The following is a 27,455-nucleotide window of genomic DNA, read 5'->3' on the forward strand; positions in this document are numbered from 1 at the left end:
ATCACTGTTTCTATTCTGCTTCACTCAAGCTGGTGGTTAAAATAATCCAAAATGCAAATTCGCTGACATTATGGGAACACCTGGCAAAGTACACTGGTTTCCTGCGCTGAGGGTCTTTCTTCCATTTTCCAGCTTATGAAGCATAGGAAGAGAGCAGTGAGCTGAGGAGAGGAGTTAAGAAGAAACCAAATCTGCCAATGCCTTGACTGCAGACATCTAGCCTCCAGGATGGTGAGAAAAGACCTTCCAGCGGATTCACACACCAAGACACAAAAGAAGGAAACAAACAAACCAGAGAGAGAGAGAGAGAGAGAGAGAGAGAGAGAGAGAGAGAGAGAGAGAGAGAGAAGAAAGAAAAGGGAAGGCTGAAGGGCAGTCACTAATTCTCTTATCTTTCTTAGGACTGCTTTCTAAATAAGAGACACTAAATAAATCATCAAACTCAAAATTCCTAAAGTTCCAAGATGAACTAGAAACTGAACTAAGGAGGAACAGCTTTTAGGAAGTTAAATTACCCAGAAAGAGAAGAGAATGTCTAAAGCACTTGAAACCCCCTTCACTGGCTGACAGGCTCAACAGCAGGAAAATTTAGAAACCAACAACTAGATGTGCATATTCCCCATCACAGTACTGAGAAAAGGGAAATAAACAGGTAAGAGGGACAGAATGATTAGAAGGAGATTGAGCTTCGAACTTCAGCTGACGTGGGTATATTGATTTGCTGGGACAGAGTGAGAACTCTGGGCTTAAAATCACATCAGTTGGTCTCCCTACTTACTGAATGATGTCCCTGAAATTGGACTTCAGCAGATTCACTTATTTATATATTCCCATGTCTATATTCATCTCAGCATTTTTCAAAGGGGAGAGAAGTATTTTGAACTCATGAGGGCTTATTGAGAGACCTACTTAGTAAGCGTGTCAAAAGGACTGCCAAATTAATACCTTAATTTCCATAGAAGTCACCCAACATGCCATTGAAATCCTGCCAGAGTTTAAAAATATTTTATGCAAATTTCAGAGACTGGAAATAAATGTAAAAATAAATGCTACCGCTCATTAAAAATCAGTTCATCTCAACAAACACATTCCTACCTGCACGCATGCATGCGTACATACATACACACGTGAACACACTTCTTAAGTCCCAATTTTCCTTTCTCTACTTAAATATCTATGAAAGATCAGCTAAAGACACTAAAGAGAAAATCCCCATTCCACAACCGAACAGCTTTCATTAGTAGAAAAACAGAGCAGGTGATTTGTAGTGGGTCTTACAGTCAATGGATGAACTAAGGAACACCTGCAACTCCTGGGTGCTTTGTGTGCCTGGTTTAAGGGTGCTTTCTGAGAAGAGCCCTGGGGAAGAAGGTAGGGAGCAATTTTTTCTCATGGTGGGCTTCTCTTCCCCACTACATTCTTGTTACCAAGGAAACTGCCTCCTGTGTAGCATATTCATAGAGGAACTTGAGGTAGAATTCAACTCAAAGAGTGCGAGCAACTTAAAAACCATGTCATTTTAACAATGAGAGATGGAAAACAAGATGACAGAAGATAGAAAAATGCTCTGAAGTGTCCATAAAGTCTGTTTGGGGAGAGAAGGAGTGAAGTCATTAATGACAGTGTATTAGGAAATATTTTTAATCTAGAAGTTGAAGATACACAAATGAGAGATTTTGCAAGCCTCAGTTCCTCTGCAATATATGTTTCTTTAGAGGAACCTGAGAAAGCAAAGTCTGAATAGAGAAAGAGGTTGTGATTGCTGACACCGTACAAGACACTGCTGGATGTATGGGACTCAACTTGTGTGGTTGTTGGATGATTGGATAATGAGGTAAGCCTCCCAGGACCATAAGGTCAAGAGTGCTATTTATTTATTATAAGGCCAATTATTGCTATTAAATGTCTGTCAGTATTATAAATGGAATTTTAATTTTTTCCAGTTGCTTCTAGTGTTTTAAAAATGATTTCTACACATTGCCCTTGTATTCTGCAGCATTGTTAAATTCACTTGTTAGTGCTAGACGCTTAATTATAGATTGTTTAGAAAATTTATATGTAAACAATCATGTCATTTTCAAATTCAGTTCTGCTTATTTAAAGCATCACAGAAATGTTGGAAGAAGCAACACACATGCAAACATAAATTAAGTTTTGAATAAATAAGAATGGTGTATATAGGGGCTGGGGATGTGGCTCAAGCGGTAGCGTGCTCGCCTGGCATGCGTGCGGCCCGGGTTCGATCCTCAGCACCACATACCAACAAAGATGTTGTGTCCGCCGAAAACTAAAATAAATAAATATTAAAAAAAATTCTCTCTCTCTCTCCTCTCCTCTCTCACTCTCTCTTTAAAAAAAAAAGAATGGTGTATTAATAAGGAATTGGCATAATTTGCTCTTATTTTACCTGTTGGTACCTAGAACATGCATATGCAGGTTCAAAGCCAGAAAAATAAAAGAATAGGCAAAATAAATAAAAATTCATTGTTGCATGAGAGTTAGATGTCTAATTTTCATAATTTATAAAATGTTCTGTTATTTAAAAAAATACAGAAACTACCATTTGGAATGTCTTTTCTATCTCCTTACTGCTACTGCATTATTAGCTAGGTGGGAGATTTGCTTCTGATTTATTTTTAGTCCTCAGATTGTTCTATTTGGTTCATCTCAGTCCCAAAGTCTCAGGTGAGCATAAATTGGGCCGTTCCTACCAGTCAGAACTACTAGGATTCTGATAGGGGAAATCAGGTTTCCATCAAGATTCACTTAAGGTCACCTCAAACATTCTGACCTATGTATCATAACAGCACACGCTGGCTCATACTGCTTACATATAGATGAGTAATTAGAGTGGAATCTGTTAATAAATTGTTTTCCTTAGGAAACAAAAATATATGCAAATCCACTTAGAACTGAGCTTGTCACACTGTATAGTCTTGTAATCCTTTGAAATGTGTGCTTCACTACAATATCCTAGTTTCAGCAAGGTATGTTTTCAGCTCTATTCTGGCCCCTCTTTATGCATTTATATTTTATCCTCAAAACAGTCATGACCTACAATGGCTCATAAAAGGTGCAACAGTGCTGGACCTACTGCAAAAGAACCTTTAAAATAACAAAGCAGTAAGAGCATCTGGGAGAAAGTTAAAAATGCAATTTTAACGAGTCTCTAGGTGCCTTTGAGGGAATGTTGAGGGAATCGAGGAAGATGTCATCAGGCAATTATGGATTGGCTGGGAGTCCTTGAAGGGCATCAAACTCATCTTTGCAGCCAGGCAGGATTGGCTGACAACTGTGAACAGTACCGGCATGAAATCACAGGGGAGGCTGTTTGTGGCTTCGGGGATTTGGACAGGAGCACAGGTGTGAAGCCCCTTGCACTTTGCTAACACTCTTCAGGTGAAGAGATGCACAAAATGTCTCTGCCAGGGAAAAATTGCTCTGCCAACAGATTCAATTAGTGACCCCACTTGTATGCGACCCTCATAAGGCGCTGAAGAGGGAGTGTGAGTCACAGGGTTTCTTTTAGAATTATGTTAATTCAAGGAGGCACACAGGCAGTGCTGTAACCTCCCTCCTTATAGTGATCCTTGCCTGGCTCTCAAACTGTAACATTACTATGTCACTTATTTGGAAAGAAGGATCCATGCTACTTCAGACCTGGAAGGATTGATTAAAACCTTGATCCTTTGCTGATGGCCAGGAGAAAGGACACTTTAGGATGCAATGAATCCATTTAGCATGCAAGTGAGTCCGTGCTGATTGATTTTGCTGAATTTACATTTGTGTCCCAAAAAGCAGCAAGAAGCCATAACTGAGGACAGTGAAAAGAAGAAAGAATTTTAAGAATTTTAAGGTGAAAGATCTTTCAGTGCCATGCATTCTAAGGTAGTGTCTTTTAAGTTTAGTGATTTGCATACTGCTTTTAACGCAAAATTGCAATCCCACCAAAAAGTTTAAGCAAAATGAGCCCCTTGGAAGTGACAACTTAAAACACCATCCAAAAGCCTAACTACTTTTCTTGAGTTCTACTGCATCTCTGAATTTGGGAACCAAGATAAAAATAATACTACACAAAATTTCCTCATTTTTTTTTTTTTAAATCACTATTGCTCTAAGTCCGCAAACCCAAGGGCCAACTTCACACTGGTTTCAGGGATACCCAGGTGGACAGGAGGTACTGCAGTACTCTTTGTGCCCTATCTCCAGAGGGAAGAATGTCCAACACATTCTTCTCTATCATTCAAATGTTAGATTGTGAATGCCTGTGGGAGAATGAAGCTCTCTGTCACATAACAAAGAAGATCCATCTGGGATTTGGGAATTGGGAGGAGGCAGAAACCAGATACCATGAGGAATTTAAAATTATATATTTAAGTTTGAAAATATAAAGACCTGAACTAATTTTCTTTTTTTTTTTTTTTTTTTTTTTTTGGTACTGGAGATTGAATTCAGGGGTGCTTTACAACTGAGCCACATCCCTAGTCCGTTTTATTTATTTATTTTTTGAGACAGTCTCACTATGTTGCTTAGGGCCTTACAACTTGATGAGGGTAGCCTCAAACTTGCCATTCTCCTGTCTCAGCCTCCTGAGTTGCTGGGATTATGGGCATGAGCCACCATGCCCGACACAAAATACATTTAAATATATATTTCTAAAGGCCTGAACTGAACAAAGATCAGGGTAATAACTGAGAGCAAAAACTATTGACAAGAAATTAAAACAAAAAAAAAAAACAAATAACACTAAGGGAGAAAACAGGAGAGAAAAGGAGGATTCAAAACTTCATCTGGCAAAATATATCCTATCTTTGATGAAATTCTTTGATTAAAATCACCAAGCAAACCAATTCTTTGAATAAGCAGTTTGGAATCCTTAGGTTTTTCTGAAGCATTTATGATTCACTCTTATGAAAGGTATATCAAAACATTAGGATTTTCAAAAAATATATTTCTATTCTTGATACCTTTCTTTCCTTAACATCCCAAATCTAACTCTTTCCTTTTTCTTTCTTTGTTATAAAAGGTTACTCTTTCCCATTTTCTGTTGTGTAGCCAGAAAACAGACACTGCTATGATTTGTCTTCCCATATTTACAGAAAAACAGAAATTGGAATCATACCAGTAGTATCTAATGGCATAACAAATGAAAATGTAAACACCAAAAGAGACATAAAATGTAATGTGCTAAAGCAACAATTTGCAAACGTACTGAATAAATTCCTTTTATGATACCTCCTAAGGGACAGAGAGAACCTGGCCATGTACATGGTTTGGGGAACGTGTAGGTTTGATTTAAGGAGAAAGAAAAACAAAAATGTAGCATGAATCCTATTATTCCTCCTAATAATGTTAACCTTCCTCTTAATCCCAGTGTAATACTTCTTATTCTCATTTCTGTAAATGTAATAATTAGACCAATTAATGAAAGAAACACATGAACGTTTCCATAGAAACCCTTCCCAAACTAATATTTTCAGAACAGCGTGTTCCACAAGGATTTATCTGTGTGATTCCCCCTGATGTTAACAGGAATCAGATAGACAATTAAATCTTCATGTAACTCTGATAACTTACCCTTCTGCTTCTGATGACATAACAATACAGATACCCAAAGTACAAATCACTTCCTGAGAGCTGTCAGGGATAATAACTTTCACATCGCTTCTCTGAGTGAGCATGAACATATTATTTTCTCAAATTAAAACATATATATATATATATATATATATATATATATATGGATTAAGAGATTTTAAATGTTAAAATGTATGGAAATTATACGAATGCTTATTGAACCAATAATTTTCTTTTTGATCATCGAATCTTAGGGAAGGCAAATTAAGTTAGAATCCCACCACCACAGACTAATGTAGCTTATTGGTCAGAACAAGAGCCTGCATTCTTTCTACAGCTCTGATGCATCCTCTCCCCATCTCCACCAACCTCAAGGGATAAAAACCACATCAATTAATATCATAAGCACGGTGCACGAGACAAGGGATTTCTGAAGATAGAATCTCTCTGGATCACATTGACACTGACTGCTTAATAAGCCCAGTGAAAAAAACACAGGATCTACCTTACTCAACTGCTTTGGTTAAATAAATGTATTCCATTAAGGTACATTTTACCCCATTTCAAATGTGTTCCAGAACAACATTAAAAAGGCAGTAACGTTCTTTCTTACTCTTCTTACTTGGAGCTGTTAATACCAACAACATGCTGGTACATAGAAATAGCACTTCTACAAGAAGAGATTAAAAAAACGAAACACATTACTGATTGAACGCTGTATAGACCTATTAGGAAGGGATCTGTGCCTTTGGTATATTTCCAAGCACACATGCACCACACATAATCATATGTTCCTGCCCAAAGTGCCATCCTGTTCATTCCATTGTTTCACATTCTAGAGAAAACTGAGAGTGGGGAGGCTAGGATAGTTGCTCAGTGGTAGAGCACCTGCCTAACTCATGAAAGACCCTGAGTTTGATCCCCAGAACTGCAGACAAATAAAAATAAACAGGAGTAAATGAAAATGATTAAAGGCAGAGTGATGAGAATTAGTTTTCAGGACCAGCTTATTCCTGCCATTCTAACCCTCGAAATGAGTTTCTATGGGAGCATTAGTACTTTAAAATTGCAGAAATCCCCAAATCATCAACTATACCCAAATCCTAACACACTATACCCCTGAAAGTGGCTCGAGGGGTAGAGGACATATTCTTTGGATGTTTGAACTTTAAAAAATGTGCATATTCACTGTAGACATGAATTGACTTGTTAGGCTGTCACTCTATTTGATTACATAACACTTACCTGCAATTTGCTCTTATTTATATTTGAATTGTATGGCTGAGAGATTTTCTTTAATCCTTTTAAATATTCATACAATCACTTGAGCCGAGGCACTGTATTTTCCATGGGGGAAAGATAAACCACTGAGAGATATGGTGAAAAAAGAATGTACTCTTTCTCTCCCACTTCACTCTGGCTCTCCACACTCTCCCTGCATATGCCCAAATGAAAATGATTCGTTCTTTCAATAGAATCATGCTATATTTATCTTTTCTCTCAAAATTCAGATTCACAAGCATTAATGTTATTCTCAATACTTACTATCTACACAGATATGCTGACTATGAAATATTATTAGAATTGTGTCTAAAATACAAATAAAATCAAATCAAGAATGAATCTGGGTATAACTCTCCCCTTTTCAACAGCTTAGAAAGGATATATCTTTTGCAAAACATCAAGACTCTGGGCTACATGAGCATCCTTGGGAGCTTAAAGGAGATGTAGAATCTTAGGACCCATCCAGATCTATTGCATTCATATTCATTTTAACAATCTGGAGAGTTGATATGCATATTAAAGGTCAAGAAGCAATGGCTACAGAAATCCCATGTGAGGGGTGAGGTGGGGCACTGACAAGCTCTTTTGAGGAATCTTCAGAGGCCTGTAGTTGATGTGCATATAAAAAGGGCTGGATGGAGCCGAACAGCTGTACCTACAGAAATAGAAGGTGCATCTGTTCTATGGAACGAAAATCTAGTGGCCTTTTTTAAAGTTTGTATTTATAATAGGCTGAGATCCTCCAGCTCGACAATCTTTAATGAAGAAGCCTCTACATGAAAATGGTTTCTTCCAAAATGGAGGTCTGAACCAACAGAACCTTTACCCTAAAGGTCAGAGTGTCACCTGCAGATTCGTGGATTACGTTATACTATGACAGCATTACCATCTAACAAAAGAAAACAAACAAATCTATGTTCTCTGACCTGGCATCCTCTGCCCACATCATTCTTCAAGGAAAAAAATATATATGTGTGTGTATACACACACACACACACACACACACACACACACACACATACATATACATATGTGTATATGCCTATGCATATATATGAGGGGGATCTTAATTCATGCAAACTTCTTTAACTGAATCCATTTTCAGTCTGATTAACTGGGCAAAGAGAAGGCCTATTGCAAAGATTCTTCACACCAAGTTCTCTGTCAAAAGAACAACAGTCTGAGAGTTGGGCAATGTCCAGCTCCTCTCGGATGGAGGAGGACAGGGGTTAACATATTTCCAAGTCATTGAGGTATTATTTCTACTCTTTTCATCTGGTTTTCTTATAACTTGTATGTGTTAGATGGTTCTTAGCCTACATCTTCAGAAGCAGATTGTCAGAAATGAGACATTTATAAACCATCTGAGTAAGCCTATTAGTCTCCAGAATAGGCATGTGGTAATAAATCTGTAAGCAATGAAGTAGCCGAAGCCCCCTTTCTGGCTCTGACAAGAGAGACTCCATGTTGGGTAGGAGGATGGCCTCCCAGCCTCAGTTTCCTCCTTTAGGAAAATTAAATATTCACACTCCATTTTTTGTTCTACTAGTGATGCCTCACAAAGGCTGCTGACTATAAGAAAAGTCCACATGAGGTTAATTTTAAATGTAGGTGAAAAACATGAGAAAAGGAGACTTTGACCCTTATCATCTCCACCAACTCCTGTATTTAGCTGCAGGTAAATACAATGCATAGTCTTGAGAGGAATAGGGAAGAAATACCTTTAACAAGCTTATGGCAACCTTCCAAAAGTTGGTTGTTGTTTTGCAATATGAAGCATTTTTAAGATTCCTTTTCATGGTTAACTCTTGAGCTACAATTTGAAGAGTAAAAAGGGAAATGCATTATGATCTGGGTTTTGCCCCCAAATGAATCATTCAGCAGATACTTGTGAATGGGGGAGGGTGGATTAGGAAAGGGTTGTTCTAAAGCAGAGGTGAGAAACACCTCCACAGTCTTCAGAAGCCACATCAAATGGTTGGCTGCCATCGTACCCTAACCTAGTTCCTTCCCCTCTTTTCTGCTCATATCTTCATATCGATCCCCTTTCATGACATTCAAGAATGTGGATACTCCTGGTCTGAAAGGAAGGCAGAACTGTGAAGCGTCAGTTGTAAACCATCATCTTCATTATTCTTCTACCTAAACCTAGAGTAATACTGCTGACACCAAGCAGCAGTGCCGAGAGCCTGGCACTGAGAGCTGCAAGCAACAGCTTACAGCAACTGCTCACCTGCCCTTCCTGCTCAGAGGGCCTCCATCTTTCAGAAGATCTTGGTGGATTTGTCTAACTTCTTTTAGGGCATATAACATTTCTTAGGCATGCCAGATGATAAAATGTTCCAAATCACCTTAAACTTTCTCCTCCATCCTCGGACTTCAGAGACACTGAGGGAAAACTTTACCCGGAGATTTATTTTAGGACTGTAGATTTTACATTTGGGGTTTTGAATATCCACCATTCAGTAACTGATAGAACTAATCAACAAAAATAGAGAGGACATGAATGACAAAATGAACCAACGGGATCTAACTGATCTGTCAAGACTTCTACCCAAAACAGCAGAGTATCCACTTTTTCAAGTGTTCATAGAATATTCATCAAGATAGACCATATTCTGGGCCATAAATCAACCTCAACAATTTTATAAGAATTGAAATCATACAGAATGTGTTATCTAACTATAATGGAATCACTCTACAATAAATAACAGAAAGACAATAGGAAAATCTCCAAACACTCGGGCATTGAACAACACACACTTCCAAAAAATCCACGAGTCAAAGACGAAGAATCAAAGAAAATTTAAATGTATGTACAGGTGCATGAGAATGAAAATATAACATGTCAAAATATGTGGGATACAGCTAACGCTGGACTGAAAGGAAAACTTGAAGCACTAAAAGTTTACATTAGAAAAGATAAAAGATCCAGAATCAACCATTTAGCTTCCTAACTGAAGAAAATATAAAAAGAATAGTCAAACAAAGGTAAAGTGAATAAATTAAATAAATAAATAAATAAATAAATATAAAGATAAGAGCCAAAGTCAGTGAAACTGAAACAATAAAATAACAGTAAATCGATTAAAGGGCTGATTCTTCAAAAAGATCAATAAGTGATGAATCCAGCAAGATCAACAATAAAATAAAGTTAAAAATCACCAACATCAGAAAATAAAACAAGATATCACAACATATTCTGAAGCTACCAAAGAGATAATAAAAGAATACAACCATCAAATTTATGCACCTCACTCCCAGAACTAAGAAGAAATGGGCCAATTCCTTGATAATCACAACCTAGTGAAACTCCAAAAAGATGAAATAATCTTAATAGTCCTATAACCATAAAGGAATTGATTTATAGTTTAAAAGCTCTAGAAATTATCATAAAATTTCAGTATTTGACCACTGACAGAATCTATTCTAAGACAAGACACTCTCCCTTCCAAGTGTTTAAAATCCAGATTGATTTAAAACTATAGGCCTGTTAGCTCTATCCTGGCAACTGTATTTCTTTGTAGTCCTGGGTTATTAATAAGTGTCTAATAAAATTTTCTCCCTCTCTGGGGGTACCTAATATCATATTGACAACAGACAATGTCTTCCATTAGAGATATTTCTATATTAAAGGTTTTTAAATATATTAAAGGTTTTTAAATGGCTGCAATTTCCATACATCACTGCAAATCTATCATTTGATTTCTCCATCGTTTCTTAACATCAGTGGCATTTATTTATAATCATCACTAGCATGGGATCTTTCTTTCTCATGTGTAGGACTTTGACTATCTATTGATAAGGTCAAGAGAACAAAATCACCAAGAGGAAGAATTATGTCCGCCTGCTGGTCTTCAGTGTACCTTAAGTGTCCTCTTAAATCAATTGCAGGGTATCCAGTTTCCTTCATAAAATTTCGCTGTCTATAGTTTTAAGCCCTAGGAAAGAAGTGGTAAATGGCAGAGGTTTCAATTCTGTCAAGAATGTAGGAAAATGAAGAAATGCTTTTATAGCAATTAAATAAATATGGCAAAAAACTGCCAGGAAGCCAACTGGGATTAAAATCTCATTTGATTTTTACTGGACATAATTTTGTCCCACTCACATGCTAAATCATATGATAGCTAAGGATGCTATGAAACCAGCTGGTGTCAGTACCAAAGGAGGATAGGAGAGGGTCAGATCCCAGGATGCAAGACTGCAGGAGACAGGAGAAGGAGCAATCAGAGTATCTCTGTGAGACAGAAACACATTTCACTAGTGTAGAGTTTGACTTAAAGACAGAGGAGGCTGATCTACAAGATCCTCCAGAAAACATGACTTTTATCATGATCTGAAAAGGCTCTTTCCTCTATGAGATAGTCCATGTATTGAGTTACTCCCACAAATAACTCTGCCATACTCTGTTGGAAAGTCTCTGTTGCCTTCACTTAGCTGAGCAAAGGCCTTCCAAACCTGTAGGACCCAGAGCATCTAGGCATTATCGCACTGCCATTGTGCAAGCTCTGTTGCTTGGATTTTATTAGCAGAGGTGATTCTTTTCAAGGCCAGATATACCACCTGCCTTCCCCAAAAGTGGTCAATTCAGCCCACAGTGGAAACTATGTTGGGATGTTGGACCAGATAACAGGTGTCACGATCACAAAAGCCAAGAAATCACAGGTCTAAGTCTGTCCATGTGTACTGAAATTGTCATTTGGGGGGAACATACTGTTCAGAAATCATTTCCCTTTTCTCACCTCTCCTCCTTCCACAGACCACATTAACTGCTTCTCATGTCCGTGACACCTGAAGCACTGCCCTCACTTCTATTTGGAGCATGATATTGCTATACCATGCACTCCTATTACACTGTCATGGTCATTCATTGGGGGTGGCATTTTCATGGTGACGTGTGAGCACTGGGCAAGTCAAAGCCACTCAGGGGTCACAGAATAGAGTTGGGACCAGTTAAGTCTTTCTGAAACCCAAGGAGGAATTTCTGCAGCTATAAATTCTCCCACATATTTTATGAAAGAGAAAATGTCATGCATGTTTTCCCTACCATTGTTAGTCATCAGTGAAGTTAGTGGAGAGGAGAAACAGCAATATAGGATTCTGGGGGAAACTCTAGACTTGCTCTTACTCGAATTCTGTTGCATTCATGCATTCGACCTTCACATGCATTCGACCTTCACAGCCCCTCACCCAGATCCTGAGTTTATAGGCTTACTGGATTCCAGCAGGTTTGCAGCCTTTCTATGATGATGTTCCACAAGTCTGAAATACTTCTCTAGACAACCATCACACCATGACACTAAGCTAAATAAAAACTAGATCATTACAATGAGATATATCTATGTCTTTCCTCTCCTAAATGCATTGGTAACCAACAGGAAAACTTCTCCATTGATTCTGAACCAAGGTCTAGGAGATTATAAATTAATTTTTTAAATAAACATCCTCAGGAAAAAAAAGACAGGCTTGAAATACAAGCAATATATCTCGATAGTCTACAGCTAAACTGAGAGCTCAGTTACCACCAAAATAGTAGAGAGAATAACATTTTCCAACAATCAGAAAACACTGCCAAGTGCTTTTCTTAAAATAACTAATAGTTTGAAACTATTTTTGTTCTTACGACAGTAGAAGTATAAAGTCCATTCTGAGGTCAAATATATTCTTTCCTGAACAAATATAGTGTTGAAATAAGACAAAATCTGGCTGGCTGCTATAGGTTTCTGTAATTCTCCTGCAGACTTTAAATAGGTCATAAGATGAATTAAAGAACATACAACCATCTACAGTAGAGAGCGATTTAATTCTTTCCCCACTCTGACCAAATGCTAGCAATGTCAGCATTAGTATTCTTAGGGTGTCTGTGATTGGTACTGCTCCTTGGCAAAGATTGTGGGTTTCTTCCCATAGCTTGTACAAAAAAAATGGTACATATCACGGATATGTTACATACATATATCAGTACATATTACATATGCATACACATATATTCGGAGTAGCAATGTGATCACAGAGCAAAGCATTCATGAGCAGCAGCAGGGAGCATGTGATCTTTAGGGTGACCTACTTACTGAAGGCAGCTTCTCCCAGTCAGGTGGTCTTCAGCATGACAATTAGCAGTTTTTTTCCCACAGTTTGGTCAGCAGGAAGGACACAGCGCTCTGCCTAGCTCAAGTCACTCAGCCCTGCTGGGTTTCTGCTGCTCTCTGGGGAACGGCATTCCGTTAGGAGTGTGACACAGTAGGGAAAGAGACCGGTTCACTGTGAGACCTGCTACTCACTCTCGTACAGTGTATCGGCCCCCCTTCCCACTGCACAGTGGCTGCCGGGCCCTGGGCAGGAGGCACACGTGGCCCTCGTGACAGTGAACCACGGAGTCAGAGTTCCACCGAGACACACCACGCTGCTTTGTCGGTAGCTTTCTTCAGAGACAGTGCTTTTTAGGATGGTATCAAAACAACCTAATTTGGTTTCCCTAGCCTTAGGGACAGGGGAAGCACTCTCTTTAAGATATTGAGGAAAAAAAAAAATAGGAACTAAGAAGATAGGGATGTGGTCAGCTCTCTGCTTTAAAATAAACTGAGAAGATCCGAAAATAATTTGTGGAGGCTGTGTTCAGCATGCATGCCTGGGAGGCTGGACGGAGGTGTGCCTCACCTCCTTCTTGTGCCTGCTTCTTTTGCACACAGAGTTGATCAAATGCTCTGATGGCTTCTCTGGGGAGGGGAACATGCTGTCTGAAATCACCACACTTGGGCACTCAACCAAAGAGTACACCTATGGAATTCACCGTGAAGACGATTGGGCTGGAGCACAGAAGGCAAAAGAGACTCCAAGTACCTGCTTGCTGTGCTGCCTGTGGCATCTGCTGACCCCTCTGAGCACTGTACTGAACCGAGGCCATGGGCCGGTACTGCTGCGTGGCTGAGGTAGGGTACTGACCAGACGGGTAATAATAGACAGGCATCTGGAAGACAGATAGGCAAAAGTGGAGAATGAGGATCAAACATAAGTCTTTTCTCACATTAAACACGCTGCCATCTATGATGTCACATGATCAAAGTAGATTGTAAAGAGGGCTCACACCATAAACTTCTGCCTGGCCTGTGTGTATGGGCATGTGCCATATACATGTTCTCCTGTGATGAGGTGGAACCCATTCTCTAAGCCCTTGAAACTGAGCTGGTTTGAGACCCACTTTGACCAGTGAAATGAGACAGAAAGACTTGTAAGCCTGAACCTCAGAAAAAAAAAATATGCACCTTTTACTCCTTCCGGAGAAGGATCCAGCCACTAAGCAAGGAAGTCCAGGCTTTCTGCTCTAGAAAGAGGCCATGTGGAGACCAGAGGCACCTGGACTGACAAGACACCCTCAATCGTGGGCATGTGTGTGAGCCCTGGTCAAATCACCTTAGCCGGTACCATATGGAGCAGAGAGGAGCTATCTGTGATGAGTCTGGCTCCATTGCTGACCTAGTCATGAGCCATACAATGGTTTTAAAAGTCTACCAAAGCACTTTGCAGAGTGGTTTGCACATAGCTAGAATCTGGAAATATGTTCAATATAAAAGGGGAAATATCATATGTTAAAATATCATTTATGTCACCCTCTGTAACTTCCTAATGACTGGGTATGAATGAAAAGCTTCTAATTACTTCCACTGAAATAAAGTATCTTCTGATCTGGAAGGACTTCTTTGCCTGCCTCGGGTCATTTATATTAAGGCTACTTTCCTACTGATCTTAGTTAATTATTTTCCCTCTTCAGGCCTCAGACTTTTCTCCTATCATCTTCTCTAAAGTGAAAATGGAGCCAAGCCCGTAGACAGCTTATGAGTATTATATGCATAGAATAAAATTATGAACCAATTATTTGGGAACTGTGATTTTATGGCTATTTTATTTTCTGATTTGCTCATGTCAGATAGAAAATACTTTTCTATTTCAATCTTGCTATTGAAACACGTAACATATTTTCTTCCCTCAGGATAAAGTAGGAACAAAAGATAACAGAATTTTTGTGACTCTTGTTCTGCGATTCCATGAAATCATTACGAGTTATAATTCTGATTACCTAATAATATGGACATTCAAGGGTAATGGGCTGAATGAATCTAAAACAATCACCAGTCTGCGTCTGGCAACTGATTTATTCATTGCATACATTGCTAATAGTAACTTAACCCTTTTTTGGTGAGGCAGTTTACAACAATAAAAACTTAAATAATTCTGGTGAAGTCATAGGTTTTAGTTTTGCTTTGGTAATTTGTGGTGCAATGAAAGATCACTACAATTATGCATCACATTTTCCAATATTAACAACAGCTACTACATAATTCATTCATCAGCATTATATTTGCATGTTTTTTTAAAAGAAGAATAGCATTTTATTTCTTAAGAAGAGACTGTCTGGGTGAAATATAAGCTTCTGAATTTGATATCCATTCCTTGGCTTTCCCTATTATGCTCAAAATGAAATGTAAAAAATACCTTCAAGGTTAAAGAATGGAACGGAAACACTTGAAAAGTTCCTAATGAGCACTAATGATTTTGGATAAATGTCAAATTTCAAGCAAACCTTTTAAAAAGCTACTTTTTAACAAGTTGCACTGGGAAGCTGATCACCTCTGTCCAGCACCTCTCCACAGTAAAGCAGAGCACCAGTTGGAGGAATGGGGACCTCCATCCATGTGAAGGAAGGGACACTTGACCAGCCCTCCATACCCCAGTGAGCTGGGGTAAGAGGAACCTTTTGAAGGATCAATATGAAAGGTTCCAAAGAAGAAAGGGGCAAGAGATGTAAAGCTAGTCCAAAAGGAAGACATATTCATTTTCAACGAACCATATTAAAATACGAAGAATCCAAAGATGGATGAGAATAGGAAAGACATAAATTAGAGAAAGAACTATAAAAGATAAACACTCTCCCATTTCCCTTCTTCAAATTCCTCTTTTCCTTGTTCATGTGTTTCCTACTTATTATTTCTAGTGGGCATTCAGAAAGCACACACAAGACAGAGAAAATTGTTCTTCAAGGTTATTCTCTGCACAAATATATTTCCATAAACATCCATGGGCTGAGTCCCAACTGAGTTGATTTCCATTGTCCTATATTTAGATAACTAGAGTTTTAAATGTTTATTGCATTGAAAGATATTATATGTTATAACCTATACCAGTATCTGTGGTTCTTTAAGAAAGATGTTCATAAATGTCCAAACTGATCATGAACTGTCTCTGTTTTTCCTCCATTTTTTTCCTATTTTTTAAAATCCGTTGAAGAGAAAATGAAAGTATTTCTGATGCAGACACAGCAGAGGTTTTGAATCGTCTTTTCTTTTTCTGTTCACTAATTTTGAAATTCCTTCATTGGGGAATGACTTTTTTTTTTTTTTAAAGTGTTCAATTAAGCACTCTGCCAATTTCCCCTGACAACAGAAATGGGTAAGGACACTTCGATGTTACTTAGTCTACAAGAGCTAAGCAATTTCTCCAATAATTAAAGCTGAAGTATTTAATTTATTAGTAAAATAATTAATATATTAATGAAGTCCTTTCTCCTGTAACTTAAAGTTATTTTACACATCTCCTTAAATCCCACTGGGGAAGAAATATTATTGAGACAGAGACTTGAGGATGAACTATTAATTAATCACTCAAAATAAAATGAACAACTGACTGAAAATCATTTCATGGTAGATGGTTTTGTGTGTCTGGAAGACAAAATAATTTATTCAAGATGTTAAGGCAGTGAAACAAGTGATACAAAGGTGACACTGCACTTTAAACAGCTCGTCCAATGCGATGCTTCATAATCAGGATAGAATTTGCTTGGGATATGTGTGCCTTGAAAATGGACCAGAAATGCCTCTGTGCATTTTACATCTTGACAGTAATCACTTCCAATATTCTGCAAGGGATACCCAGGAGAGCACCGGAGATGTTTGGTGGTGAACAGTAACACATAATCAGTCTTTGGGAAGACAGTAGAAATCAGTGATCTGTGGTGTCTTACATGCTCAAGTCAATTAAATATGATTAATGGCTACCTGTGAGAGCAGGCATGAGCTCTGCTTCCCCTCAGGGAGAGGGAAGGACAGTAGATATTTGGTTTAACTTCCTCCTTTATATTCATAGAGGAGCTACTGCCTGGAGCATCCGATTAGCTCCGGAAAAATGCTTGTGAATTGATAAGAGGGAGAAACCACATTTCCTGAGCAGCAGGAAGAGCGGGTTCAGGGTCCCCTGGGGACAGGCCTTCCCTTCCTGGGCAATCCCAGGAACAGGGCATCACATGGTAGCAGAGGCTTTTCATGGCCTCTGTACCAGCAGCCTGAAAAAAAAATGGGTCATGCCGTGGGTGGTTGGGTCAGTTTCCTTCAACTTCCTTTCTGAGCCCTATGACTGTGCACAACCAATGAACAAAAGGACAAAACAAGTCCTGGGGGTGGGGAAGACCTACAGGAACCCGTAAGGCAACTTGACCTCAGGTGATGTTCTACATGGAAAAGCGGGTCAAAGTGCACCCACCTGTGCAGCTGCAGGCTGTTGCACAAATCCCTGTGGGGAGGGAGGGGCCTGAAGAACTTGCTGTGAGATGGGAGGACCAGAGCCAGAGAACCCCCCTGTAGAAAGCTGCTGGCCCGTAGAGGCGATGACATAGCTGGGCTGCTGGGTTGGTTGTGGCAGGAGGGAGGACGGATAGACAGGACCAGACGGTGGCGGCTCGGGAGTCTCTCCTGAGGACTGACGGCTCAGGTTCATCTGGCTGAACTGTGTGGCCACATCATCTCTCTGCCAAAGACAGGGAAAGAAGAGGAAATTAGGATGATCAACTTGGTAACAAGAACATTAACGTTGAGGCACACACAGGACATACACTTATAATTGGGGGGAAAGGAGGAAGTATGAACTGAAAAAAAAATGAAATAAAGGAATAATTCAGTCAGAACATGAAAAAAAGAGTATTGCATGAGAAATCAGGATTTTATCATCTTAAGAACTGGAGATGGTAAACAATTGGACCCAAATACCCCAATTCAATGCAAGCAAAGTATTCTTTCTAGATTGAGGGCTCAGGATCCTCGGGATGGGTGCTCAGACAAGGTGATGATGCTTGTTGTGCCAGGTCCTCAAGGGTCAGCTGGTCTCCCCAGCAGCAGTCATGGATCTGCCTTCTTGAGAGAAGCAGTCATGCCTACTCATCACCACCCACAGCTGCTGCAAAGGTGGAGTTAGGATGGGAGTTACCAACAGGCTGGGTGGGATTACATGCCTGATTCAGGGAGCATTCGTTCACTGTCAGAGCCTGAAATTTAGGGACAATGCTCCAAGCTACTATCCCAAAGGATCTATTACATTGATGGTAAAAATGAAAAGAAACTGGGGGACTGGCATCCAAGGGGAACACCTGCATCAAGAACATAGGGTGATAATAGCTATGCTACCATCTTGACTCTGACTTTGAGATATTTCCCCAAACTTCACACCAAGTTCCTGTTTCTCTCTGTTCCTGACTTGAGAGCCTTCAATTCCTTCTTAGCCAATAAGCATTAAAAAAAAAAAAAGGAACCAGATTATAGAAGCAATTAACATTAGACAGATAACAGAAAGGAAACAAGAGATGTCGTACAGAGATGGGTTGCATTTTTCAGGGATGAGACATTCACACACAAACCCCCACCTCACCGTCAGCCCAGGACACCCACCCAGGATCAGCCCAAGCTGCACAGGAAAACAGCAAACCAAGTGAATGAGCTCTCCCAGGGGAAAAGCCACATTCCATATAATACAGTACCATGGGGAAGTGCTGCGTTGGAGACACAGGCAGGAGATGCTGGGGAGGAAAAGAGACTGCCGGATATTGCACTGACTGGGAGGGTGCCTGCAGCCCCTGGACAGACTAGGGGGAAGAAAAAGCTGATCAGGAAACAGGAAAGCACAGGTATTGAGTCCCACAGGAAGTGACTGCTGTCCCTAACAGGTCCTCTAGGATCAGTGCAGCCCAGGGAGGAGAACCAGCCCCCAAGGAAAAGTCAAGGCCATGCAGACCAGACTGGGACAGCCTTGAGGGAGGCTAGTTTGCACAGAGGGAACACTCCTTGGAGAAGTTAGTGATGTCCATTTGGTGTTGGTGGTGGTTAGATTCTCTAAAAGTATGGCCCAAGGACTAAGAGATAAGAAAGAAAAAAAAAAAAAAGTAAAAAGCGGCTCATTCTAGTTGCCTATCTAGAATGCTTCAGGTTCCTGTGGCTATGTCCACATGTCTCCCTAGGAAAGGAGGCAGTTATGCATCTTTCTAAGAGGCATGAGGATGAACAGCAGTTCACTTGGAATTGATTGATTTCCATTCCTCCCATTGATAACGAGTTCAATACTGACTCTTTGCAGACATGAGCATTGGACCTGTGATGGAAATGGATAAGCAAGATGAGACACAGCCTGGATGTCATTATGAGTTCAGTCTGTAAGACAGACACTCCTCGATACATAAAAACAGCATCTAGACTTAAGAAAAAAAACATCTTCCTTTTCCCTATGACCTGCTCTCCCTCTGCAGGTACCTGCACTGGAGCGGGTATACATTTCTATCTAAACTTCAACATCAGATGAAATTCTGTCCACCTGCAACAAAGAATGCTAGACTGACAGGTTTTACTTGTGAGTGGCATCCCTAGAAAATACACCTCCTCCCTGGTCACTGCTGCTCTGAAGGCGATGCAGCCTTCATCTGGGAATTCTCCCCCTCCAGGGCTTCCAGCCAGCCCCTCACCTGAGTGACCAGAGGGCCTGCCATCTGTGGCTGTGGTGGCTGCACCTGCTGCTGAGGCTGCGGAGAAGGCTGCTGCTGAGGCTGCTGCTGGGATTGTCCCACCATCGTGCTCCGCAGGGGCTGCTGGCTGGCGGGAGGGTTGTATATTGCAGGAGTCCCATCGGGATTCACAAAGGGCTGACCTGCAATGGGATCAGAGCTTGATCCAAGTGAACTTCTCCATCTTTCCCTAACTGAAAGAAGCACTCTGAGAGATCCTGCAAAATTAGCCTGAAGTGAAGGGGGAGGTGGTGGGAATCCAAACACCACAACCTCCACCAGAGGGAAGGTTTACTGTTTGTGATCCAAACTAGCTGAGGTTAGATGACAGTGTAAGCCCATAGCAATTTAAGAAGCAGAAAACAAATCCACCATCTTCAGGGAGCTTTGCCAGAGCTCAGTGTTCCTGTGGACAGTGGCATCCAGTGGAGAAACCTGCGGAGAAGCAATTTTCACAAAGCCGACGTGTTGTGCTGCCGGATACCTCACAGCCATCAGTGAGATAACACACACTGAGGGGCATGGCTGCTTCCCATTTACACGACTTCAGCTACCCACAGTCACAAGTTATTTGACCATACATTTATTTTGTTTCCACTAAGCCTTGTTGCCAATTCAGACTCATCATCAGTTCCACAACGACCTAGCCAACAGAACATAATGCATCCATTTGCTCACTTCTCTAAGTGGACATAACCAGGGATTTATAGGTTTCCTATTTTAAAGATGATGCATGATAAACTCATCACAGAATCATCTTGCAATGGAGCTTTATATATACATATATTATTTTGCCTTAGGAAATGCTGCACGTTTCACTATAGCTACTACTGCTGCTAATAATATTGCTTTATATTTGAAGAATAGTTTTTTTTTTCATTTGCAAAATAGTATCATTTCAGCCTCATGATGATTCAGTGAGGAAGAAAGGTAACCTCTCTGCTTTTCAGAAAAAGAAATGAAGGCTCACCAGAAAGAATTCAGGAATACGGAGATGAAAGGAGGAGAGAGAAGGGCAGCAAATGGCAGAGAGGGAAAGAGGAGGTAAAGGAGAGAACAGCTGATTTCCAACGTGACAGGCACCTTACATGCACCATTTTAGCTCTTCCAACAACCTCATAAATATGCAATCTCATTTTCATTTTGTTCTACTTTTGTTTTCTGATAAAAACATCATTGTTTCCATTTTAGAGATTTAAAAAAAAATCAGGGCTCAGAGGGAGTTGCGAACTTATTCTGCAATTAAAAAAAAAAGTGAGAGAACCAGAAAATTATTTGATCAATAATAAGACTCCAAAGTCCATTCCCTTTTTCTGTTACACCAAAATAACTTAATTGAATTATCTAAGTATTCATAATGAGTTCATGGCACAAGAAGAAATCTTAGGGTAGGAGAAGAAATAATCAAAATTGGAAGCCATTAATGAATTCATGAGAAGTCAGAAGAGGTACAGGATGTGCCTCAAAGGGGAATATTACCCAGTATTGGCAAGAAAAGAATGAGAAGAAGTAGAACATGGGAAATGGACAGATAAGTTGTAGTGCTGCTTGTGAGCATTTTCTTCCTCTTTCCATAACCCCTGAAGCCCTTATTGGAAAGGAAGACAGGAGGTTTGTCTACCAAGTGGAACTCACAGAAATGTTCTCTAGAAAACTGAGCATAATACCTGGAAAGAATAGGGCCCCCAGGCTGTTTCCAAGAACAGCCTCCATGACTGGGCATTAGGCTGAAGCTGCAGACAGATGTCAAGGGCTCCTCAGGCACATAAGCAAAGCCTTGCAGTCTATACACTGCTCTAAGGCACAGGGTTACATGAACATTCCTATCCAGGGCTAGCAGCCATGTGATGGTAGAGACAAAAGCCTTTTCTTTAACAATGAAGATGAAAATCAACAATGAATCAATGGTTATACAAGAAGAGAAGAATAGCAACAAAAAGGGATGAGGAGAGAGGGATACAATCTAAAAACTCATCAAGAAGAAACAGGATATTCTAGAAAAAGGAAGTACACATGGTACTCCTACAACAAGAACAAATGCTATAAAATGGGAGCTATTTATTCAAATAGGCTACATGAAACAAATCAGTCCCAAAAGTCATCTATTGTATAGTTCCATTTATTACATATAAGATCAGACAGAACTAATTAATGGGCAATGGAAATCAGAACTGTGGTATTGCTGAGGGGGCATGAGGGAATCTACTGGAAGACTAGACATGTTATATGACTCATTCTGGGTAACGTTTACACAGGTGTTCACATATACAAAGATTTACCAAGGCCTAACACTTCCAGTGGGTGCAGGTCACACACTCTACCTATGCGTTTTTATACCTCAGGAAATTAAATTTAAAAAGTAAAATGGAACAGGTTGGGAGGGCAAATACTGAGGCTGCAGAAACACCAAAGAAAATGCTCATGGGTAAAGAGCAACAGACTTGGTGATCAGACTGTAACAGGAGCGTAGTGTCCTCCATCATTACCAAAGAATTTGAGTGCATGTATATTTCTGTGTATATAACAAGAAGTTTTAAACACTGCGTTATTTGTGAACATGAGTGACAGGACTAAGGAAGTTCTGATAATAGTTTCATGACCACAGCAATGTTCTGTGATGAGAAAATAAGTGTACCAGAAATATATTCACAGAATGATGACTAAATCTAGAGTTATTTTTTTTTATGTTCTGAATATTCCAGGCACTTGTTTTCTCACCACTGACATTTAATTTTAGCTACCTTTTATTGTTTTACATCTATTTCCTTTCTTAAAAAAAGAATAAGTTTGTTCTAGATGCAAAACCTGCAAATCATTTCCTGACAAAGCCAGTAATTTGGAAAAAGATAAAATGTACTTCATTTTTTTAAAAAAAAATAATGCATCAGCCTATTTAGTGCTCTAGTCCTTGGTTTTCCCATTTTTGTTTGTTCTGTATTTAGAAAGACCAAAGAAAAAATTTAGATACTTCACTTTAAAAAAAAATCTCCATAGCAATAAGGCTACAGTTTTGTTTGAACTTATTTCAAACTCAGTCTCGCTCTGTGCTTACACATATATGTACACACGCGTGCACACACACACATACACACACACACATACACACACACAAGACAGAAAGCATAAAGAAAGGATATTTACTCTATGGCTTTCAATTTTTAAGAAGTGTGAAAAATGACCTATTTCAGGTTAAAAACATAACCCCAGCATATTTGGATGTTCTTTTTTGATAAGTTCTAGATATTCTGCTTGAAATATGATTAATATCCTGTGCAGCAGAAGAAAGAGAAGATTCTAAATAATTGCACACAAACAGTGCTAAGGACTCTTGAGTAGACAGACTGCAGATACTTCTGGAAAGGGGAAGAAGGTATACAAGATGGATTTTTTTTTTTTTTTTTTATGCTCACCAAAGAAAGGCAAAGAGAATGAAGGACCTGAGAGAAAGAAGATGGATGCCTGAGTAAAGAACAAAAGCCATTTCTTAGCAAACCTGGGACAGGTAACTATTGGTTTTCAAGTCAGGCAATGACAGCCTTTCTATATTCTATGATTTTTTTTTTACCAACCCAGATACAATTTACAACTGAATACAGGCAATTAGTTTGAATGGCAGTTGCTAAAGACTGCAGGAGAAAGAAAAGACTGGTGGGGCCTGGGCCAATTCAACCTAGAGGAGGTTTTCCTGTTGCAAGCAGCAGGAGCAAACCCAGGAGACCCTGGTAGTAGTGTGCTGGTACAGGTAAGAGAATCCAGTGACAGAGGAAGCCCAGACACCTTGAGTTCAAAGCCCAGTGAGAGAAAAGGACTAAGTGCAGAGTGCTCATTCCTGTCAAAAACATGACATTAGATAAAAAACTGCTCCACAATCTGTATCAGCATGTATAAGGGGTAGCAGACTTTGTTATTTATTTCAGGGAATCAATCAATCAATCAATAATAAATGACTAAATACGACCTTTCCTTACAAGGAACTTATAAACATGCTGCTAACAAGGAAATGAACCTGAGGGCAATCCACATAAGAACAGCAGTCATATGATCTTGGTTCCTAACACCAAAGAATTAATTTCTGCCACATGCTTGGCACAAACTTATATAGCGAAGGGTGAGAGCTGTGGTTTCTGGGAGTTCACATCAATGACAGTGAAAAATGAGTCCAGGCCAGAGGAGGCCAACTGCCAGTTTCAACAGTAGAGATCAGATGAGAGATTAGGTAGATATATACATACTTACATGCACACCCCCCATATGATTGACATATGGATATAGATATAGCACATCCATATATATATATATGCACATATATATATATATACATGCACATGCCTATTTTCAATTTATAAAAATAAATGCATTCTAGAAAGAAGAAACATCATAACTCACCTTGCATCTCACCACTCAACTACATTATAAAACACAGTAATACGTTTTCCTTCTGGTCTAGGGATATTTAAATGTCTAGCATTTGTCAGATCAGACAAATGTGTGTGGAGAAACCGTTCAACAGTGTTATTATATCCTTTTCCTTAGTTGAGATCCTTTCAAAAGAGATATTTTGATAACAGCTCTAAGTGACTCCATCCAATGAATAAGAATTGGGACTTGGCACCAGCAGCACTCCTTTTTCTATAAACAAGATTATAGATGATAATATACACATACCCATGCACAACCATGCTATCATTACAAATAATATTCCTGCATTATACCCTAAAAATACTCTATTGAGCCTTTTTGAAACACTCTGTAATTTTCCTTAAAACAAACCACTCAAAACAAATGTTTAATATGTGTTTTTTTTTTCCCTGCAAGTCCTCTATCTCAATTAAAAGTGAAAGAATTTAAGCCAAGAGAGTCAGATCAGACTTTGATCCAGTGCCCAGAGTAATGAATACAATCCTGGTCTTCTTGTAATTTCCTTTATAGTGCTTACAATAATCCAAATAAAATAAAAGCAATCCAAAAATCCTCCTTAGAAGTATCTAATCTGGAGCTTTCAAATGGTTTTCAATAAAACGATTTTTCCTTCTTTTCCCTCAAGCTTATGGCATTTTCAAAATGCCTCAATCAAACACCATACTTTGAGAATGTGCCATATGTTTTATGAAAATTCAGCAATTATTCAAGTCACTACTTTACTATAGTTTTTGTGTTCTCTGAATTTCCCAATTACTAGTAGAACTATATATGCAAGAAGATGGAGTCAGATCGTTTTTTATGAGATACTCATCCAGCGTCGCATTTGCAAACTTAGATAATTGAAGAAACACTCTGGAATGATCTAAATTCAACCTTGGATCTATTGCAAGATGGTTCCATTCCCCACCCCAGCCCCCAGTCACTAATAAAGTCCTCTCAGGAAGTGACTCATCACTGCCGAGCTTTGTAAGGCAAGGATTCTCCACCACAGCCCTGCTGACATTTTCAACAAGATAACCCTCTGCTGGGAGGGGCTGTCCTGTGCCTCTGGGGAATATAAGCAGCATTTGTGGTCTGTACCTACTAGAACCAGTAACATCCCCCTTCCTCCTTATGTCATGATAATCAAAATGTCTTCAGATGCTGTCAATGTTGCTTCCTCAGGGGCATGGACAAAATTGCCTCTTATTTAGAAGTTTCCTCTACAAAGCAAATGTTCCTCAGTTTTTCAAAAACAATTTTCCAAAACCATTCTGGGTCTATTATCCCTAAAATACATAAAACTTTGCTCTGTTTTTACTTCCTCTTCATTATTGCTGTTTTTTTTTTTTTTTTAATTCCTTACAAGAGTTGGGAGAAGTTCTAAGGTGAGAGAGCCACTTCTATATAGAAGAATCCACTGTCTCTCACTGGATTGCTCAAATTCCTAGAATATCTTTGGATGCAAAACAAAACTGTTTTTACATAAACTAGGAATTGGGTCTGAGAAATACAAGGTTTTAATTAGTATACACCAGCTCATTGCACTATGGTATCTGATATTTCTTCCCAGGAATACATAAGAATTACCATGGTCAGGGAAAAAGGACAGAGAGAAAATTGGATCTTCTGCAACGTTTCTGTATTGGTATAGATATGGAAATATAAATGAACTGTAGCCTATCCCTCCTAAACAAAGATGCTGCACTGCATTCATGCATTCATCCCTCCTATTCAGGTATTTTCAGAAAACTTACTAGCAAATTCATAAAATCAAACACAACAACAAACCACTGATAATCTTGCATCTCTGTTAAAATAGGTCATAACTAACCTGTGTGTGGATTAAGGAGGATGCTTCCGGGCGGGATGCCTGTTGCAGCTTCAAGTGGAAGGAGGATGTAGCTGGTGCTGCTGGGAGGGACCTGGCCCCCCACTGCATTCTCTGGGTAGGGCACACAGCCAGGAGATCCAGCTGCCATGCCCGAGACCAGGGGTGTGCTCTGGAGAGGTGGATGGGTACGGGACAGCGATCCTGAAGAGCCTGCGCTGCTGGAAGACTCAGAACCTGGCATAGCGATAGGAATCAACAAGTCATTTGGTACACAACACAGAGGAGAGAGAACGTGGATCTTTGTTTAAAGGCTTACTTTTCTGTAACCCATCGTTAAAGTAACTGAGGTGCTTGCCTCAGGACAAGATTAATAATGTTTAACTAAATACTGGGCCCACATTTCATTGAAATCATTGCTACATATTTTTCATGGGTCTATTTTCTGAGGAAAGAGGCATTAAGATGAGCACTCTTAGCTGTCAGCTTTCTCACATACCACTGGAGTAATAAATTGGGAGATGGTATCTTGAAGCTCTGAACTCAGTACTTGTGAATTCTCATATCCTTGAAGAACTAGTGCCATAGAGATATCTCAATTAGTTGCAGTGGTAACATGAGTAGGATAGGGGTTGAAGACAATGCAGCCTAAGAAGGAATCCTAGTACATCCTGAATATGTGCATGGTTCTAAAGTACTGTTTCTTCAACACCCAGCTGAGTTTTGAAAGGGAATCATCAGGAACAACCTTTTTCTCTCATTCGTGAGTAGAAAAACTAGATCATTCCTCTTGGGAGCATAGCATGAAAGAATGAACAAATTTAAAAAGCAAATAGCATCTTTTTTTTCAAGGAATGGAATGGTTTAGGAGAATATGTACAGGACTGAAAGTGTCAGGGAGGCATGGATAAATCTGGATGCTGACTCTTTCTAACCAGCTGACCAGGGGAAACTTTTAAACTACTGAAAATTAATTTTTGTTTGTAGAATGATAGAACAACATAGAATTTAAGGATATAAGTTAAAAAAAAATGGGAGAAACCAAATATTGGGCTTGGTATAAACAGATGGTGGGCATTATTATTAGTGTTAACAAGACATATTTAAGTGCTTAAATTTTGTACTGTATTCCACATATTTGAAGAACTCTTATTAACGTAGTCGATGGCTGGAATAAGGACAACTTGGCCTTCATAATGATCAAGCATCATTCAGTTGGAATTGAGTATTCTCAATTCTCAATTCTCAGAAGAGTAAAAATATAGGGGATCTTTATGTGTTTCCAAAATATGAAGACAACTGGGACAACGTGTAGAATCCACCAAGTAGAAATGATCCCTAATCATATAGTGTCTCCCTCAACTGTAAACAAAAAAAGAAAACATCTGTCATATCCCAGGTCTACTGGACACTCTCTGTCTTTCAATGCAGCAAAAGCCAAACAGCTCCAGCAGCATCAAACATAGCTGTTCTGGGTACTAAGTATTAACCAGAGCATTAGAGAGAAGATACACCAAACTAAATTCCCATTATTGTAAATTCAAGCTAATA

General features: G+C 39.4%; 1 protein-coding gene across 29 annotated transcripts in view; it reads right to left on the minus strand.

The window, feature by feature from the left end:
• Arpp21 (cAMP regulated phosphoprotein 21) overlaps positions 1-27,455 on the minus strand; it is a 150,205-nt gene that overhangs the window by 30,688 nt on the left and 92,062 nt on the right. For 21 of the 29 annotated variants that reach the window (XM_040289958.2, XM_040289959.2, XM_078038162.1 and 18 more), the window contains 5 exons: positions 25,908-26,141; positions 19,634-19,815; positions 18,659-18,763; positions 17,392-17,655; positions 13,702-13,828 (listed from right to left, as the gene is read on the minus strand). In XM_040289958.2, the coding sequence (XP_040145892.1) occupies positions 13,702-13,828; positions 17,392-17,655; positions 18,659-18,763; positions 19,634-19,815; positions 25,908-26,141 (912 nt within the window). Of the gene's footprint in view, positions 1-13,701; positions 13,829-17,391; positions 17,656-18,658; positions 18,764-19,633; positions 19,816-25,907; positions 26,142-27,455 lie in introns of those variants that run through there. The other 8 variants (XM_040289980.2, XM_040289992.2, XM_040289991.2 and 5 more) reach the window with 3 other exon arrangements.

The sequence above is a fragment of the Ictidomys tridecemlineatus genome, chromosome 2 (genome assembly GCF_052094955.1).
Source record: "Ictidomys tridecemlineatus isolate mIctTri1 chromosome 2, mIctTri1.hap1, whole genome shotgun sequence".
Lineage (NCBI taxonomy): Eukaryota > Metazoa > Chordata > Mammalia > Rodentia > Sciuridae > Ictidomys > Ictidomys tridecemlineatus.